Below are 18,107 nucleotides of genomic sequence, written 5' to 3'. Positions count from 1 at the left end.
GTTTATTTTACAGTCATATGTCCATCAGTGCTGCAGTTTAAATCCCTTCTCAAGTATGGTAGCGAAGAAGATGGAAAATCATCCAGACAGCGACTGCAGGTGGTTTCCTGTCTGACAATCTGCCTCGGGATGCTTCAGCTGCAGGATAATTAGTCCTCAGAGGTTCCTGACTGAACACCAACAGCAGCAGAAGGTTTTCCCACAGCAAGAACCTGAAGTGATCCACGCTGCTCAGAGAGGTAAGCAAGGATGGCAACGTCAGATACAGATCAGGAGCACAGATCAGACAAGTTTAAGTCAGTCTGCCTTTTATTCCAGCAAAAATAATGATGTTAAGACTTCCATATGGTTTGCACACACTGTGATGAAAATGTTTTCCCCTTTAACTTTTAAGATGAATTTCACAAAATCATGTCTTCTCTTAGTACTAAACTAAAATGGAATTTAATCGTAAAGAAGCCTTTAAAAAGGAAAATGGTGGCAGAACCATTTTTTTTCTTCCCAGTTTTGTGTATGAGGTGCAACATTAAACCAGATTAGTTAAGGTTGTCTAAAAGGATTCTTGTGACCAGTGAACCACCAACTTTATGTTGCTCCTGCAAAAATAAATAAATCATATTTGCAGGAGCAAAAAAATTTATATCTTTTGTAAATTTCCCTTTGTTGCTTTGGTATCAAGAGTTTGACTGGATATATAAATACCTTTGTTATGTTATTTACTTTTGATCTGCATACCATGCTTGAACGTTGTTTGGTCTTTGGTCTAATTAAAGAGATTACCCCACACTAATTACCTACCAACAGGTAGCTGTGATTGGCTTTTGTCATTCTGCATGTAATGAATTCATGTAGTATGACAATCAAAATTTAAATTGAGATTCTGTTTTTAGAAACAAAAGTGTTTCTCACATCAAGTCAGAAGGCACCTGATTACTTCAACCACTCTCCCCCTTATGCAGATCTGCAATTCATGCACGCTTCAGCCCAGCATGTGGAAATACTGAATGCTGTATATCATTGTGCCCTGTATTTCATGATGAACTGTCAAACGCATCCAGATAGATGTCTGGATGCGATAGATAGATAGATATTTTCAGTGAAGACTTTAAAAGTCTCATTTTATATATACACACACAATATATGGACTGAAAACAACAGCAAACTCAAGATCAAGCCAAAAGATATTTAGAAGAATCAGTTTTAATTCTTATAAAAAAGGTTCACTCTCAAAAGAGTGAAAATATGAAACTTTTACATAAATTATCTGACATAATCATGAAACAGAACATTTGGTTAGTTTTCATTGAAATGCAGGAAGGGAAGAAAATAAATATCAAGATACATCTGAAACATTTCTTTTGTTCTTTGGTTCCTCTGAGCTTCATAAACTGAAATGTCTTCAGCAGCAAACACTCAGTGTTATGATCTTGATCAGACATGTTTGATCGACCATGATTCTACAGTTTGGATCAAGCTCAAGTTTAAGCTTCAGCAGTGGAAACAGCTCTACTGTAATCCTTCACTCGGCTAAACTTATTAAATCCACATCTTGTGGTTATTGGTGAGGCTGGTGAGTTAAGGCCAAATACTGGAAAATTAGCCAACTTTCACAGCAGAATGTTTTGATTTACACAAGAATCTGACCTCATTAAATACTGCAGATAACCAGCTCACCGTTACCACGAGGCTGCTCTCTGGAAACCTTACACACATTTCCAATCCAACTTTTTGTGTAGAGTGTTTTAAAACACCACAACGGACCAATGTGCTGTACAGAGTTCAAACACAGCTCAGGTGTCAAATGTGTAAACCTGCCATTTGTGTAGAAAACCAGCCATCAGTTATTAAAACCTAAACTGCCCTAATAGGTTCAATTCCGTTTGATTTTAGCAGAAAAGTAAAGGCTAGTAAATAGATTGATGTGCAAGGTTAAAATTGACCTCATACCCTGAATGTTTTGTCTGCTTCATATTCATCAGTCTTCAGCTCAGTGAAACTATCATGATGGAAAAACCATGAGAGGCTCAGAGTTTTTTAGCCCCTAGTTGTGTCAAGAAATCGAACATTTCAGTATCACAGATATGTTTCTACTCTCTTCAAAAAAATAGAGAGTAGAAACATATAAGTTCATCAAATTCAAGGCCGTCAGATGGGACATCAAGCCTTTAAAATCATACTAAATGCAAGCGGACAAAATCGATCAATAAAAAAAGAAAGACGATAAAAATCAAAAACAGGTTTGCAGGAACACAGTTTTAACAAGTAAAAATGTCTGCAGTATTAAACTGTCTCCATGTTAAAAGCTATAGTTGCTTGAGATGTTTTATGAAATAGTCTTTTTGAAATTATGAGTTACTGAAATTGATCATCTTTCCCCTTATTATCTACATCATAATTCTGTTCAATCAACTCAAAGGTAAAAATAAAATAAAACCAGCTCCTCCTTGCCCTGATATCACGTTTGTAGAACTTTAGATAAATCTAAACCACAAAAATGTACAGAAAAGGTATAAATTTAGCCTAATTGAAAGCAGATACTGATTGTGTTTATCAATTCTTCTAAAGAGCTACTTCAGTAACAGAATCTGGACAAAGGCCAGATGATGAGTCTCATTTGGAAAAGCAAACATTCCTTAACGGTCAGGATTATTGGGGGAAGGGAGGGGATTCTGTGTAGTCAATGTATTTTTGTATTTTAAATAATTGCATTTTTTCACAAATTGATTCTACTGTTTAATCTCTTAAAATTCTCCTCTTCAAAGCAAAACAATTCAAAATGTAAACTCTATCCCTTCCCTTTACAGCAAAGCATTGTGGGGGATGTGGTTTCATCCAGTTCTGGAAGAGAGGTGAAAATGAGGATTTTTTTGGAAGAAAAGTGGTTACATTTCCCCAAACCCTTATAGCAACTTTTGTTCCTATAGAAGTGAAAATGAATTGGTAAGTTACACCATCTCGTTAAGATGTAGTTTATCATATAGGTCCCTTTTTTGAAAACATAAAACTACCTTTTCAGGCAACTGAAAAATGAAGACTCTGGCTGTCAGTACAACAGTGAGAACAAAAAGGTTTAACCCTTTGTCAAAGTTTTGTTAAATGCTCATCCATTAAAACTCTCCTCTTAATAGTCCGACTTCCCTCATTATTTTTTTGGCAAAATTATATCTGGTGAAGAATAAATTAAGACACCCATATGTTTATCTACGCTTAAAATGGCAATAAAAAGAAAAAGGGCACCTGATATGACACGCCAATTACAGCAGGAGCACATGGTGGGAACATGGTTAATCAGCATTTTTAAAAGGACCCTTTTCCTGTTTGAACCAAACTTTTAATTGGTATGCTCCGGACTGTTGAAGTGAGAGTGAACACCATGATTACATTTAAAGAGCCGCCCGGTGAGGCGTTTGAAGAAATCTCAATAGAAGTTAAAGTCAGCCATTCCCATAAAACAAAAAAACTTAAACGACATTCAGAAAGAAATTGCTGGCCCAAGCAAATTCAACCAGGGAGGAGATGGCAATATCATTAAAGTCCCTAAAAATGTAACCATGAGCCCTACAGCATAATGCTACTGTTGATACTAAAGGGCAAGCCTGTACATTTAACATTCTTCAAACAGATAATTATGTGGACAACAAAATAAAGGACATGTTTGGCCAAAACCAAATGCAGCATTTCAGCCCAGACCATAATTTCATTAAAATGCTTTGGGGTGACTTGAAATAGGCTGGAAATGTTAAAACCACCCATAAAACATCCCACTGGTGAAAGTGAGTGGTGGTGTTAACTAATGTCAGACACTGCCAGATGGCTGAAATTATCTAATCTAAACGGTGTAACAATAACTATTAGAGGACAGGGTGTCCATTTTGGTTAACATCTTTGTTTAAAACGAGGGAAAAAAAATATTAAGTTAATTTTTGTAGTTGTCAATCTATTTTTCTAGACATTGACAGAAAAATAAAGATGATTTATGAATGGCCTTAGACACCTTAAAGAAAAGCTCATCTGTGAATGATGAGAGAGAGTCCAGGGGTCTAACGGAAGCAGGGACTCAGCTGATATTTTAATGACATCAACTTGTTTGAACGAGAATAAAATTATTAAAACGGTACAAGTTAATGTCAGCTGTTTAAAAGTTTAATCTTATTCAACAAATCCTTTTTTATGGTTAAATTACATATTTTACCTTTTTAATTGACTTCTTTTATTTATCATTAAAGTTATTTATTCTCAATTTTTGTTTGATTGCAGATTATGTTTACTGCAACGTACTTTGGTCAACATTAGCAATTACTTATAAAGAGCTTCATGAATGATTTGGACCTCAAACTAAAACATTTACGTGTAAGATTCTTGAAATATTAAGAAATTAAAAAGGACAACTTAAATTGTACCTCTGGGTACATTCATAGGAGATTAGATGAACCAATAGAATAAACCGAAACGTTACCAAACCTGAAGTCCAAAAGTTTGAAAAAGTGCTGGAAATATCAGTAACAAAGAGTACAGACACGTCTGCGCTTTTCTTTCAGCTGATGATGAAGACTCTGGGACCCTCTTCCCTCATAGGAGGCAGACTCTCTATCACTACATTGTCCATCAGTCCATATTTATCCTCCTTTTTATTCCTCCCTCCTCCTCTTCCACTGGCTCTGATCTCTTCAGTAAGCCCCTCCCTCTCCACTGGCTGAGAAAGCTGATTGGTCAGCTGCTTCATTGTAATCTGCATTAAAGAGAAATCAAACGTCAAGTTCCTGTGTGAGGTTGCATCGTTGTATCTTTATTAGCACAAACAAAACAAAAGCTTCCATTCATCTGAGGAGGGACATAAAGGGGGAAGGGAGGCCCACCTGCAACTCCCTGAACAGGTGCAGCATGGCCACGCCCACCACAATGACCAGGAACGAGCCCAGCGTTGTGACGACATCAATGGCGGACATGCTGCTCCATTCCTGGAAGAGGATGATGGAGGTGGACAGCACCACGGAGGTAAAGAGGACGTAGTAGATGGGATACACCAGCAGAGTGTTGAAGGTGTCCAGAGACTTATTCAGGTAGTTCACCTGCACACAAGGCCAGGTGGGTTTGTTTGTGTTGCACATTTCAGTAACGAGACAATTCAAAGTGCTGTACATGAACCGAACATAAGAAAAGAAAACATTGCAGACGTCAAAATGCTAAATTTAGAACAGTCCAGTGAGCATGCATGGTGGCCATATTAGATTCAGACATTTGTTGAGCGGTAAAGCTTGAATAGTTTACTTTTCTGAGTCAAATAGCAAACACATCTGTTCTGAATATCGCCTCAACAGACACAGAGACCAAAACACTGCGGCGTTGGTATCTGCCAGAGTGACTATCGATGTGATGATTGTGACCATATGAAGGGAGTTTTTTTTTCATTGATTTTCCAAAACCCCAGAGGATAACCAATAAGTGTCAGTGTTTCATACAAGCTTGTAACCAAGAGGACTTTACTATGGAATCTGACCAAAGACACCAATGTTCTCTCCACGTTTCGTCAATGATAAGAAGGAGTCAACACCTGAATATCCAGACCTAATACCAGTGACTGCAGCATCTGTGCAGGTAGGACACGTTTATTTGGCTATTTCTCAGCAGAATGAAAACATTATTATACGATCCATGAGAGCTTCAGTGTAAGAGATATTTATGAGTCAGCGGTTGCGGTTTCTTATGTTTGTTCTTGAGTGTGAAGTCACTTTTTTGGGCTTGTTATTTTCCAACTGAAGCCCATTTTCTGGTTATCACGCCACGCAACAAGAGCTATTAACCAGGCTAATATCAACCCCCACATGCTGCCTGACAACTATTGTACGAGCAGGAAAGGTCCTGGTGTGGATAAATACCAGCTAATACATTCATTAGTAACGACTAGAAGTGGCCTTTCTGCTTGTGAAGACGTTGATGCAATCAACTGGGTTCCCTGGGATAGGATTTTTTTTTTTTTTACCAATCTGTATAATCTGATTGAATTTGACTTTGGAAAGTGCCTTGAGATGGCATGTTTCATGAATTGGCACTATATAAATAAAATTGAATTGAATTGAATTACAGTGTGGCGGTTTGTTTGTTGGGGTTCTTTCGGGCTTGTTTTCATAAAGCAAGTTGCTCATTTCTCTCACAAGATTGGTGATCTTGTCTGTGTGTCTGAGTAGGGGTGTGTTTGTGTAGGTGAGACTGGATCTGAGTGTCTGATTACAGCAGGATGATTGACTTTACAGCTTTAGAAAAGAAGCTGTTTGTAAGCCTATTTTTTTTTTTTGCCATATGTCTCTCTTCATAGATGTCATAGTGAACCAGGAGTCTAGTCTTTCTCCACCCGAGCTTTTCGACACTCCCTTTTTTCCTTTCCAACTGCTTGAGCACCTCTCCATGGAGATTTCTTCTTCCCAGAAACAACCTTCACTTTAATTGGAGCAATGCAGTTAATGAAACGTTAGAGTGAAAGTTATCAACTACACAGATATGTAGGTGAGACAGTCTAATGAATAAGTCTCCCTTCCACATGACAAGGACACACTTTTGGGTTTCGAACGGTTCAGTATTTTTTTTTTTGAAAGTGCACAGGTTCTTGTGTTCTATTTACATTTCCTTCTCTTTAGGTTCTATGAGGCAGTGGTAAACATTTTCCCAAGAAAAAGGAAGAAGAAAACGTCCCTCTACCGTTTTGTACCTTTGTAGGGCATGTCTTCTCTCACTCGGTTTTAAGGAATGAAATGGAGCCGTCTGTCAGAGGATGTTTCTTACCGCCATGTTTCACTTATTGACCAGTGGGAGTGTTTCTACCTTGTTTGACAGATGATTACGTGATGCAATAGTCTATAATCTATTTATTCTACTCTAAATTATATGGTTATAAATAGACTATATCCACCTGGGGGAGATTTATTTTGGTTTGTTCAGGAAGATCAGAACCGAAATAAAAGCAGAGTTTAAATGAAAGGATCTTTGCTGATAACATACAATCAAATTATATATGAGGTTTTAACTCGTTTATGATTACATACATCTATAATTAGATATACAGATCACAGCAATCAGACATAACATTACGACCTAATAATTCATATGACCCAAAGAACATTGGTAGCAGATCCATTAGGTCCTATAATTTTCTGTCTATCTTTATAAACCCAGCTTACCTGTGTCACTATGGAAACAATGAGGGTTAGGAGCAGGATCCAGGTGAGAGGGTGACTGAGCACTGAGATGTCATAAACAACTGAGCAGAGAGAAAACAGATTTCACAGCAAGGTTCACAGCAGCACTTCTCTGTGATTTTAACACTTTAACTGAACAGAGAAGATATTTACAGTCTCCAGGATACTGAGCATAAAAGCATGCAGCCATTGTTGGCGTCTCACCGCTGTTGATGGCGATGGCTAGGCCCTTCACGGATGACACAGTGAAGGCTCCCAGCAACGAGCAGATGCTTATGTAGATCAGGATGTTGGAATGACCAGACCGGGGACAGAAATACAACACAAGGACCGCACACAGAACCAGCACGGCCACAACATAGACCAGGAAACCTGACACGGACAAGCAGAGTGGCAAACAGATAAAATCTCAATGCACAAGTTAAGCTTGCATAGAAAGGACTTCTGGGTTAGTTACAATCAGACTGTCTAAAAGCTGCACCACTAAAAGTTATCAAGGCATGACCTGAAGAGGTGGACCCTGGCTTTGCTGTGTGTTAGTCTGAGCTTAGTTTAATTAACCTTATAAGGCCCAGTATAACATTTTGTGAAATCCTACAAAAGAAGAGGATTTGAAGAAAAAATTCCCCCTTTTTTTCCTTTAGCAGACCCCCACAATAACGTTCCTTACATAATTTAAATAAAACCAGAACACTCCATTGGAATCTGATGAACACTGAATGCTGAAAATCACAGATTCATTTTTCTTGTAATGTAAGCAAATTCCCATCACTTGGAGAACAACACCTTTCGTTGTGGAAGTTATTTAGGTATTTCCAGTATTAATTAAAGTGATTGAAAACTAAGTCTAAAGAAGCAAAACAAAAAGGTGCATGAAGCTACTTAACAGAAAACTGTATTTTCTACATGTCAAAACTTTATACAATTAAATTGAGCTGTGCGAGAAGAAAACCGTCCGTTAAGAGCAGGAAGACTAAATGTATAGCAGCAAAATTGCTTTGTTTTATTCTTTTGAAATTTCAGCCTTTACCTAATATTATGGAGATTTGGAAATAGAAGCCTATTTTAAATCTCATCTTTAAAAAGGTAAGGATCACCATTCTTTAGGAAACACTAGTTGAGCAATGCTAGCCCCACAAACTAAATACTAATAAAAAAGGTTTAAAATGTGCACTTCATAATCTATTTAATGACCGTTTTCACATTGACTGCTCTCAAACACTCAGCACACATGCGGCTCTCATGCTTAAAAGAAATGTAAAATTAACAAATACACCAGGAAAACTGGAGAAAATTATTTAAATGCTGTTCTAAACTCTTCTAAAAACCTCTCAAAGAGAAATTGGAATCAACTAAAGCCTGTAACCACAGGGCAAAGCTTTCCAAAAATCAAAAAACGTTTGCAAAATAATTATAACAAAGCTAAAAAATGCCTCCTGCTTTCATGACTTCATTAAGATTCTTTAGCTATAGATTTATTTGCCTTTTCCTTGATTGAAAAAGGGCTTTGACTGTAGTAAGTCACTAATTAGTTTAATGTCTCCAAATAATTATATTTTTTATTTAGATTTAGGTCTAAAATAAAAGAGTTAATTATAAACGAGTCTGAGGGTTGCATATAGCCCGTGAGTCACTAACTGGGGATATCCATCCTTAGAGTTACAGATATCCAATGTATTTGTAGTTTCACCAGTCATCCAGAAGAGGGAAGCGTGAGTCTGATTGCTTACTGCAAAGTCAGGGTACAGTTATCTATACAGCCAGCATACAATCCATCAACAGACCAGCCTTCTGAAGACAACTCAAAGGAAATAAGAACATTATCTATAACTGCATGAATTATAGGATTCTCCTCTCACCTGGCTCCAGCAACTTATTGGTCATATCCTGTAGCGACGTCACTTCCTGTTCTTGTGGAGCATGAATAACCAAGAGAATGCTCCCCAGCACACACAGAAAACAACCAAGCTTCCCCACCACGTTCAACTGCTCTCCCAACAGGTAGGACGAGAGAACTGCACTGAAACGCAGACAAGCACAACATCACTAAAAAAGTGAACTCCTTTTCTCAAAACACAGACTGTGGGGGGAATCTGCAGCTACCTGATGAGGACGCTGAGCGCCCCCAGTGGAGTCACCAGCGTGGCTGGGGCGAACATGTAGGCAGCAAAGTTGCACACTTCTCCGGCTCCCACTGCAGACACACACAAAAGACTTCTGATCTCCTGCTGTGAACTTTTACAATACAGAAACAACAACCAAGTGTTCAGCTTTTCCTTTTATGGTCACAGCTCACCACTTCTATAAGAGTGCCACCAACGTTTGCTACCACACGCTTCAGTGAGTTACACTGAAGACATTGATAAGACCCAGAATGATTAGAACTATTTTACCTACGAATTGAAAAAAAATTTAAATAATAATAATAACAACAACAACAACAACAACAACAGAAGAGGCAATGTATAAACATCTGTACAAATGTAAGCTCTAACTAAAGATAACCTATTATGGAAAATCTGGGCATATTTAAAAAAAATGTAAGAACTAATACTAAGATAATTTAATTTAAGCTTTAAGACTTTAAGACCCTAACAATTTCTAGTTCAAAGCATTTCTTTTGATTTTGGAGAGTGATCGTAGAATCTGAGATGGATCCATTAACTCGTTCCAGAGTGGTTACCAGCAACAGTCCTGGTCTAAGTTCATTGCTGATGCATTGTACTATGTCTGAGGTTTTACTTATATAATTTAAGCCACTTTCCAAAATGAATATTAAAAGAAAATTATCTTTTCCCTTTTTGCCCTCTCATCGGAGACCCAGCAAACAACTATTTCTGGTGTTTTTTTGTTTGACTCACACAAAGGTTTAGACTGTAAATTTGACTGCAGTAAAGTCCTTACTGGTTAACAGGCCTCCCCACCACAGCCAGTCTTTAAGGTAGCCATATCCTCCATCACCTGCAGAAACACAAACCAGAGACACATCTTAGTACGCTGTTCATTGTATTATAATGCAGGAGTAATACATGGACTGAATCATTAAACACTTTCCTAATCATACTGACCACTCAAAGCGCTCTACACTGGAGCCACATTCACCCAATCGCACTCACTAAGGCGCACACAATTCATACACCAGTCACACCTTGGTAGGTAACTTGGGGTTAAGTGCCTTGCTCGAGGACACGTTGACCTGTCACAAGGCAAGGCAAGGCAAATTTATTTATATAGCACAATTCAGTACAAAGACAATGCAAAGTGCTTTACATGATTAAAATATAGCAAAATAAAACAGAATAAAAGCAAGTTAGAATAAAATATAGATAGAAAATAGAACAAAAAAGTGGTGATTCAGTTTAACTAGAACAGTTGAAGGCAATCTTAAACAAATGTGTTTTTAATCTTGATTTTAAGGAACTCAGGCTTTCCGCACCTTTACAATTTCCTGGAAGTTTGTTCCAGATCAGTGGAGCATAGGAACTAAATGCTGCTTCTCCATGTTTGGTTCTGGTTCTAGGTATGCAAAGCAGGCTGGCGCCAGAAGACCTGAGTGGTCTGGATGGTTGATACACTGATAACAAGTCTGTGATGTATTTAGGTGCTAAGCCATTTAAGGATTTATAGACTAACAGAAGTATATTAAAGTCTATTCTCTGAGATACAGGGAGCCATTGTAAGGACTTTAGAACCGGGTCCATGTGCTCTACTTTCTTAGTCTTAGTGAGGACGCGGGCAGCAGCGTTCTGGATCAGCTGCAGCTGTCTGATCCACTTTTTAGGCAGACCTGTAAAAACACCGTTGCAGTAATCAATGCGACTAAAAATAAACGCAGGGATTAGTTTTTCTAGATCCTGCTGAGACATCAGTCCTTTGATCCTAGAAATGTTCTTCAGGTGATAGAAAGCTGACCTTGTAATTGTCTTTAGATGCTTTTGAAGGTTCAGGTCTGAGTCCATCACTACTCCCAGATTTCGGGCCTGATTAGTGTTTTTTAGCTGAAGCGACTGAAGCTGTGTGCTAACTTTTGATCTTTCCTCTATAGGTCCAAAAATTATTACTTCTGTTTTGTTTTTATTCAACTGAAGAAAATTTTGGCACATCCAGGCATTGATTTCTTCTAGGCATTTACTCAGTGCCTGAATTGGTTCATAGTCACCTGGTGACATGGTGATGTAAAGCTGTGTGTCGTCTGCATAGTTATGGTAGCTGATGTTGTTGTTTTTTATTATCTGAGCTAGAGGGAGCATGTAGATAATGAAAAGGAGGGGACCCAGGATGGACCCTTGGGGAACCCCACATGTGATTTTTGTCATCTCTGATGTAAAGTTACCTACTGATACACACAGGCACAGGCGGAAGATGAAATCAAATTTCCATTGCCTTTCTGATAAGCTAATTCTCTGTTGTTTTAGAACTTAATTTTAGGTTAGCTTATTATACATTATTGATAGGGTGTAACTCCGTCAATGTTTTAGCCACTGGGATGCCCGAATATCCCCATTGTGGGACAATAAAGGTATTTATTTTATTGTACCTTAATACTAATAGCCATCACATGACTAGCCAGCAAGTATGCTTAAAGTTAAGTGCAACAGCCCAATTTGTGTGTGTGCAATGTTTACTTTACGACTCTCACAGTGCTGTATAATACAAAATTTTGGCTTAGTGGTTAGTGCTACAGCTAAGGTGTGAATGTAGTTTAAATAAACGTCCAGGTGAAGAACTAACTGGTAATGGTAAACGTTAGGGGTGGTATGGGTAACATTACATAACTAAAATAAATTGAAATCAATGCAATGTTGTTAAAAGGAAAGAGATACAAACATGCATGAGTCTGCTTTAAAGTGACTCAAAAACACAACTGATAAAAAAAAATATTTTCCTTCCTGGTCTTGAGTTTGACCTTTCTTTCTGCAAAATACGCTGAATTATCTAATGAAAACTTCAACAAATAGCGATCACCCTACACGGTAACAAGTGGAGAAAGTGACACGGACCAGAACAAAGAGGCGTTCACACATCTTTAAAATCTTTCTAACTTCCATATTGGAAAATAGTCAGAAAAGCCTTTACTTTAAAAAAGAACCATATTTAATCTCTATATAAGGAGTCTGTTTTTTATTCACTCTCATCCACCCCCTTTGGAAGAGCTTCTCACTTCATTGTGTATCCAGATTAAAGCAAATAGTTCATTTGTTTGTAACCACATTTGTTGCTCCTAAGGCAATCTTTCGGCTGGATTGCCTGAGGGACAGAGTAAACACCAATCACACGTCAGCTCTGCTCACCTGCTCTGGTGTGTCCGTTGCTGGCCAATCTGAGGAGAGCTTTCTTCTTGAGGATGACACTGCCACCAATCAGGAAGGCCGAAAGCAGCGCCAGCGTCAAGCCCAGCCACATGTTGTAGGAACTGTAAGTCCGCATACCTAGACATGGCAATGAGGAGTGTGTGTTTAAACAGGGTGTGCATCCTTTCAATAAGAACACCTCCAGGGAACAATTTACTTCAGGAGCTTTCACTGTAACAACAGCAAGCTGGGAGGAATATTGCCCGTCATTCAGTTTTTCTTTTCTTTTTTTTTTACAGTTGTGATCACAAATTTAACATTTGGTTAAATGTCCCTTAGCAAGTTTCACATTGACTACACTTTTTGTAGTCATCAGCAAGCTATTGAAATAATTCTGGCCAAGTCTTTATCCTAGGAAGCTTTATGTTAGTCTCCTTTATTCATTCCAAAACCAGTTTCAATGCTCATGTCAAATCCTTTGCATCTCAAAACACCCACATATCTAAATTTTACTAAGCATTGTGTACCAGTACTACAGTAAAACTACTTAAATATATGCATCTTCAACAATATTTAAGATAAATTTTATGCATCTGCCAGAACTAACAATAAAGTATTTATTTAAATTAATCTGGACTTCTGTGCCTGTCTGTTGCCATATGAATAACAAAGTAAATGTAACTAAAAATGCTGCGTGGCTTCATTCTGTTTATGGATCAAGTTCTAAGGCAGCTCACATTATATTGTTTCTATTTTTGAATACAAATTTAATTTAGTATTCATACCTGAACAACCTAGTTTTAAACTCTTTTCCTTTGATTCTTTCGCTTGAATATGCTGAACCTGCTTTTGTAAAGCTAGAAATATCATAAATAAAATGAGTGCACAATCAATGTACAGATTCTCTAATAACAGCCGTATCTAAAAAAAAAAAAAAAGAAAAAAAAAAAAGGCAAAAAATACATTTATTTCCCTCCAAACTCTGGTACATTAAAAATGTATCAAGAAATTGACAGGAAATAATTTGCTATTGGGACATTTTTTATTCAAGCTGCTAAATAACATCTAATATAAATAGCAGGACAGCAAGTTCCAGGAACTGATTTGTAAGAGGGGCACAGGAAAAACCACAGATGCATCATGGTACAACTCATTAACGTCCTATGCTGAAAAAGTCTGTATCGCATTAATGTAGACAGAAACAGGAAGTCAAGAAATGGCTTCAATGAGGCCGAGCATTAAAACAGAAGTATGTTCAACTAAAAGTTGTTCAACTGGCTTAAACAATTATATTTATGATCCACCTTGTTTTAGTTGTTTGTATTACTGAAGACTAAAATTAAAACAAAGTGTTCAGTAATAAAAACAAAAAAACACTATTTAATAAACTGTAAAGAGATCTGCCAATTGCTACCAATCAGGCCAAGGATCTGAATCAGGAAAAAATCCATTGGCTCTTGACTATGATCAGCTGGTCAGAAACTTGTTCATCAAAAACATTTACTGTTCATTTAATGCATTGGGGCTAAAGAATGTGCCCGGTATGTAAATTACCAAGCAACAATTATTTTTAAATAGCTTTTTTCAGTTAATAAAAATAAATAAAAATGGGAAAAGGTTTTAGCCCCAGAAATGGGATGAATGGAAACAACTGAACTGCACCAAAAAACAAAAGAAACTCGAAACAAACTCTGAATCCCAGAATACACTGTACTAGCCTATTAGATAAACAGGGGAAAAAAACAGGTTTCAGTGTAAAGTTATCCAGGTCAGGTTGGGCCTGCTTAAGTACTCTAGATTTTCAAACAGAGACTGCAGTCCAGATTTATTCTTGTTGGATCTATACACAAGGAAATATTTGGGACTCAATGTCCCAGTAGGCTTTGCAGCTGCTCTCCTGGTCTTAGCTCCTCCTATGCAAAATGCAGACCCTCAAGCTCTGGTCATTCCCTCCTGTGTGTTGCTTTCTGAGAACCCATTCTAACTGGGTTTTTGAGAAACTTGCTGGCAAGTTCTCCTTCCACCATGATCGTTTGGGCCACCAGTGAGGAGTGGTGGCCTTGCATCCTGGGAAGGCTGCAAGTTCCCTGCTTCAAATCCCATAAACTGGGTCCCTAAGCAAGACCTTTAGCCCCAGAATGGGCACAGTAGAGTGGAGATGGGCTAAATACAGAGGACACATTTCATTGGAAGATACAAGTTGCAATGACAAATAAAAATGATTATGAACATGTCTTGTAATTGGTGTTCAGATTTTCTGAGACACTGAAGTTTGAGTTTTCATTAGCTTTATGCTATAGTATAATCACCAAAATCAGTATGAATAAACACATCCATACCAGTTTAATTTTTTCAATAAATCAAAAACGTAGGTATTCAATAATATTAGAAGTTACTGAGAAACAGCGCTATCCAACGAAGCTGAATTAGTGACAGATCTCTAAAGAGCTCTTAACATAATTATATCAGGAGGAATGGAGCTGGGTATTTCCTCTATATCCCTTTCAATAATTATCAGATCTCCTCATGCTTTAATCATGCATTAGTATTACTTATAAGTTACTAATTTGTATAGTCGCATTGTATTTTCCAAATCTGGTTTGACCTGAGAGTTGATGAGCTTCACCTTTCCCCTTAATATTAGCTCCAGTTTTATGCTTAATTACTTCGGGTTAAGTCAGTTATCTCACCTATTTTATTTACTTATTTAACAAACCAGAAACCGCACTGTTTTTTTACCTGCCACCACTTGAATGTATACAAATCACCCTAAATCTCTATTTTATCATTTTCCCATCCACGGTATATATCTGGATGCAATGTATATACTTCATGCACCTTCTGTTGCTTATAAGAGCCGATGTCACAAGTAAATCTCTCCATTGTGAGATCAATAAAGTTCTGTCTTATCTTATCTTATCTTAAGGAATCCCAAAGCACGTAGGGCCTGCTTTGCAAAACACATAAGATTCTGGTATAAAGATATTTCTGACAGTAGAATGTATTAGCTCTACATGCAGCTGGGCTGCAGAATAAACAAAGCTCAGCTTTCACAGCACGGTGTCCTTTTATTAAAGCAGCGCTTAGTTGACACTTGATCAACTGAAACAGCCTGCAGGGGTCAAACAAAAGAACGCATCATATTCCCAGAAAAACACTAAGGCGGAGACTTGGGCAAACATGACATCACAGCCAAAATAGGGTATGTTTATACAAAGGTGAAGGGCAGTGAGAAGCTATGGACTTTCAGCTGACACCAAGGTGTGGGATGAAGTACCTGTTTGTTGGGTGTCGTTCAGGTGTGCGAGGATCAGCGTTTGGTCTGTGGTGACCAAACACACGGCAGTCTGGGAGCCACACTGCAGCATCAGCACAGAACCTGCAGAGACACCAAACATTCACAGAAAACCTGAAGTTCTCTTGGAAATGTTTGATTCTACTCCAATCACGGTTACATTCAAGCTAATCTTCTGTTCTAAATGCATCATGTCTCTGATTATTACAGAGGTGATATTTATGACAATCATAAAACCAACGCATTTTCCTTTTTTGTAAATCATGGAGAGCCTTCTTGTCATTTTCCTGTTTAGGTCCAGTAGGAAAAAACTAAAAACTGAACGTAGAGTGAGGCTTTGCTAAAAATATATATATACATATATATATCAACACATCCATTAAAGAGCAACTCTTTCTTCTCGCTTTCAACTTAATTGCATAAACTGATCTGTTATTTCTCAGTTATCAGTAGTATTGCGACCGATGCCATTTTTTGGCCCCGATACCAATACCCGATACCTGGCTGTGCAGTATTGGCTGATACCGATACCATCTGTTTGAAATTGATGTGTGTGTGTGTATATATGAAGAACTGCATACTACTTAGGGTAGTAGAACTTTTTATTGCCTACCTGGAATGGGTGACAATAGTTTAATAAACTTTTGGCTCTCAAAGGCCAAAATAGTGCAACATTCATGAAATTATAACATGTATAATAGTAGTCGGGAGAGAGAAGGCTGCGTCCAAGTGACATACAAACATCAAAATGGTATCGTTGCCTATTTGTTGGTACTCGAATATGCTTATAATCGCAACTGATAGTCATTGTAGAATTTACCAATATTATTCCCATTGCAAGATTTTCTACCTTTGTGCAGCCCTAACTCTGAGTTATGAATATATGCCCAGTTTTGCTCTGTTTGCACAAATACTGTAGTCAATTTCTCTGCTTGCAGTTGGCAGGGGGAAGCAAAGGAAAAGAGTTTTAAGAGAATGTGTTGTTTTAGATGCATTTAAATATAATTAAATTAACAGAGGCAACGCTGTCTTCAAATTCTAAAGTTGAAAGGTTTGTCAACCATGCCTAGAAAGCAACTGAAAATGAACAGTATCAATTTAAATACCTTAATCCAGATCTTTTTTTTGTTTGTTTTTTTGGGGGGGATTTTTTGCAGCTCTAGTGGCTCGCTTTTTTCTGAAAGTAGGCTGACAGGAAGGGGCGTGGAAGAGGGGGAGAGACATGCGGCAAAGGACCGCGGGTCGGATTCGAACCCAGGTTGACCGCATCGAGGACTAAGGCCTCTGTATATGGGTCGCACTACCCACTGTGCCACAAGCGTGCCCCTTTATGCATATTTTTAAACTAGAAATTTGAAAACTCAAAAAAAGATTTCCTTTTTATTTTTGTTTAGCCTTTAATTAACCAGGAAAAAGTAATTAGACATTAAAAAAATTCAGGAACACTTCGACAATTAAGAATTCAGCTTAATTCTATAATTCAATATCGATATATATATATACTGTCACAATATAACTTTATTCAGTAACGGTGATATTCATTTCCAATATTTCAATATACATTACAGTCTATGTTTACAGCATTTGTCACTGACTGATGTTCAGGGTTATGTAGTTTTATGTGTTTTATTATATATATATATATATATATATATATATATATATATATATATATATATATATATATATATATATATATATATATATATATATTTCTAAAATGTTACATTGGCGTGGTTTTATAAACATGGCAAAAAATTTGCAATAGGTTTGTACAGACATCTGCTATAGGCATTCTTGGCAGTCTGAGGCTTTTATTTTGCTTTTATTTTGATCATATTTTGTAATCTACCAAAATTAAGAAATATGACAGGATTTCAGTTTTGGCCATATGGTCCAATCCGTAATTCAGCTATAATAAAATATAGTAAAGACAAATACAGAAAACAGGACAGAATCTGTGTGGCAATCTATGTTTCTGTTCAGAAATTAGATTTTCTGAGTTCCTGGTCTTTGAGGCCTAAAGTTTTGACTTGGAAATTTGAGGATGTTCAAGTGGATATAAGTGCATATAAAAACATAGTGAAACCAGCTTGTATGCTTTTCTTCTAGTTTTCAGGACCACAACAATAAACAAACTGAACTCCCGAGTTGTACAAAACTGAAAGCTGGAAGCCAGTAAAAAACAAAAAAATTAATTATTAAAGAAACCCATTGTGTCCATTTACATGATCGCAAAAAAAGCTGAATTTTAAACAAAAAACATTTCAAAATGGCTAAAATTAATTGAGATGTGTAGCTCAGCCCAGGTTGTTTGATGTTATTTTCCCC

General features: G+C 37.3%; 1 protein-coding gene across 1 annotated transcript; it reads right to left on the bottom strand.

Moving 5' to 3' along the window:
• Window positions 1-1,180: 1,180 nt before the first annotated feature.
• Window positions 1,181-15,860, bottom strand: nipal4 (NIPA like domain containing 4; the record flags this gene model as incomplete). The annotated part of the gene is given in 9 exon segments (XM_036142823.1): window positions 1,181-4,729; window positions 4,857-5,069; window positions 7,173-7,252; window positions 7,395-7,562; window positions 9,050-9,210; window positions 9,294-9,384; window positions 10,095-10,151; window positions 12,482-12,619; window positions 15,759-15,860. Coding segments are annotated over 9 exon segments (1,205 nt in total), but the record flags the coding sequence as incomplete, so codon positions are not given.
• Between the last annotated feature and the right edge of the window lie 2,247 nt (window positions 15,861-18,107).

Source organism: Fundulus heteroclitus, chromosome 11 (assembly GCF_011125445.2).
Source record: "Fundulus heteroclitus isolate FHET01 chromosome 11, MU-UCD_Fhet_4.1, whole genome shotgun sequence".
In the NCBI taxonomy this organism is placed as follows: Eukaryota; Metazoa; Chordata; class Actinopteri; order Cyprinodontiformes; family Fundulidae; genus Fundulus; species Fundulus heteroclitus.
Note: the sequence above shows the minus strand (reverse complement) of the source record. Positions and strands in the feature narration are given on the sequence as shown.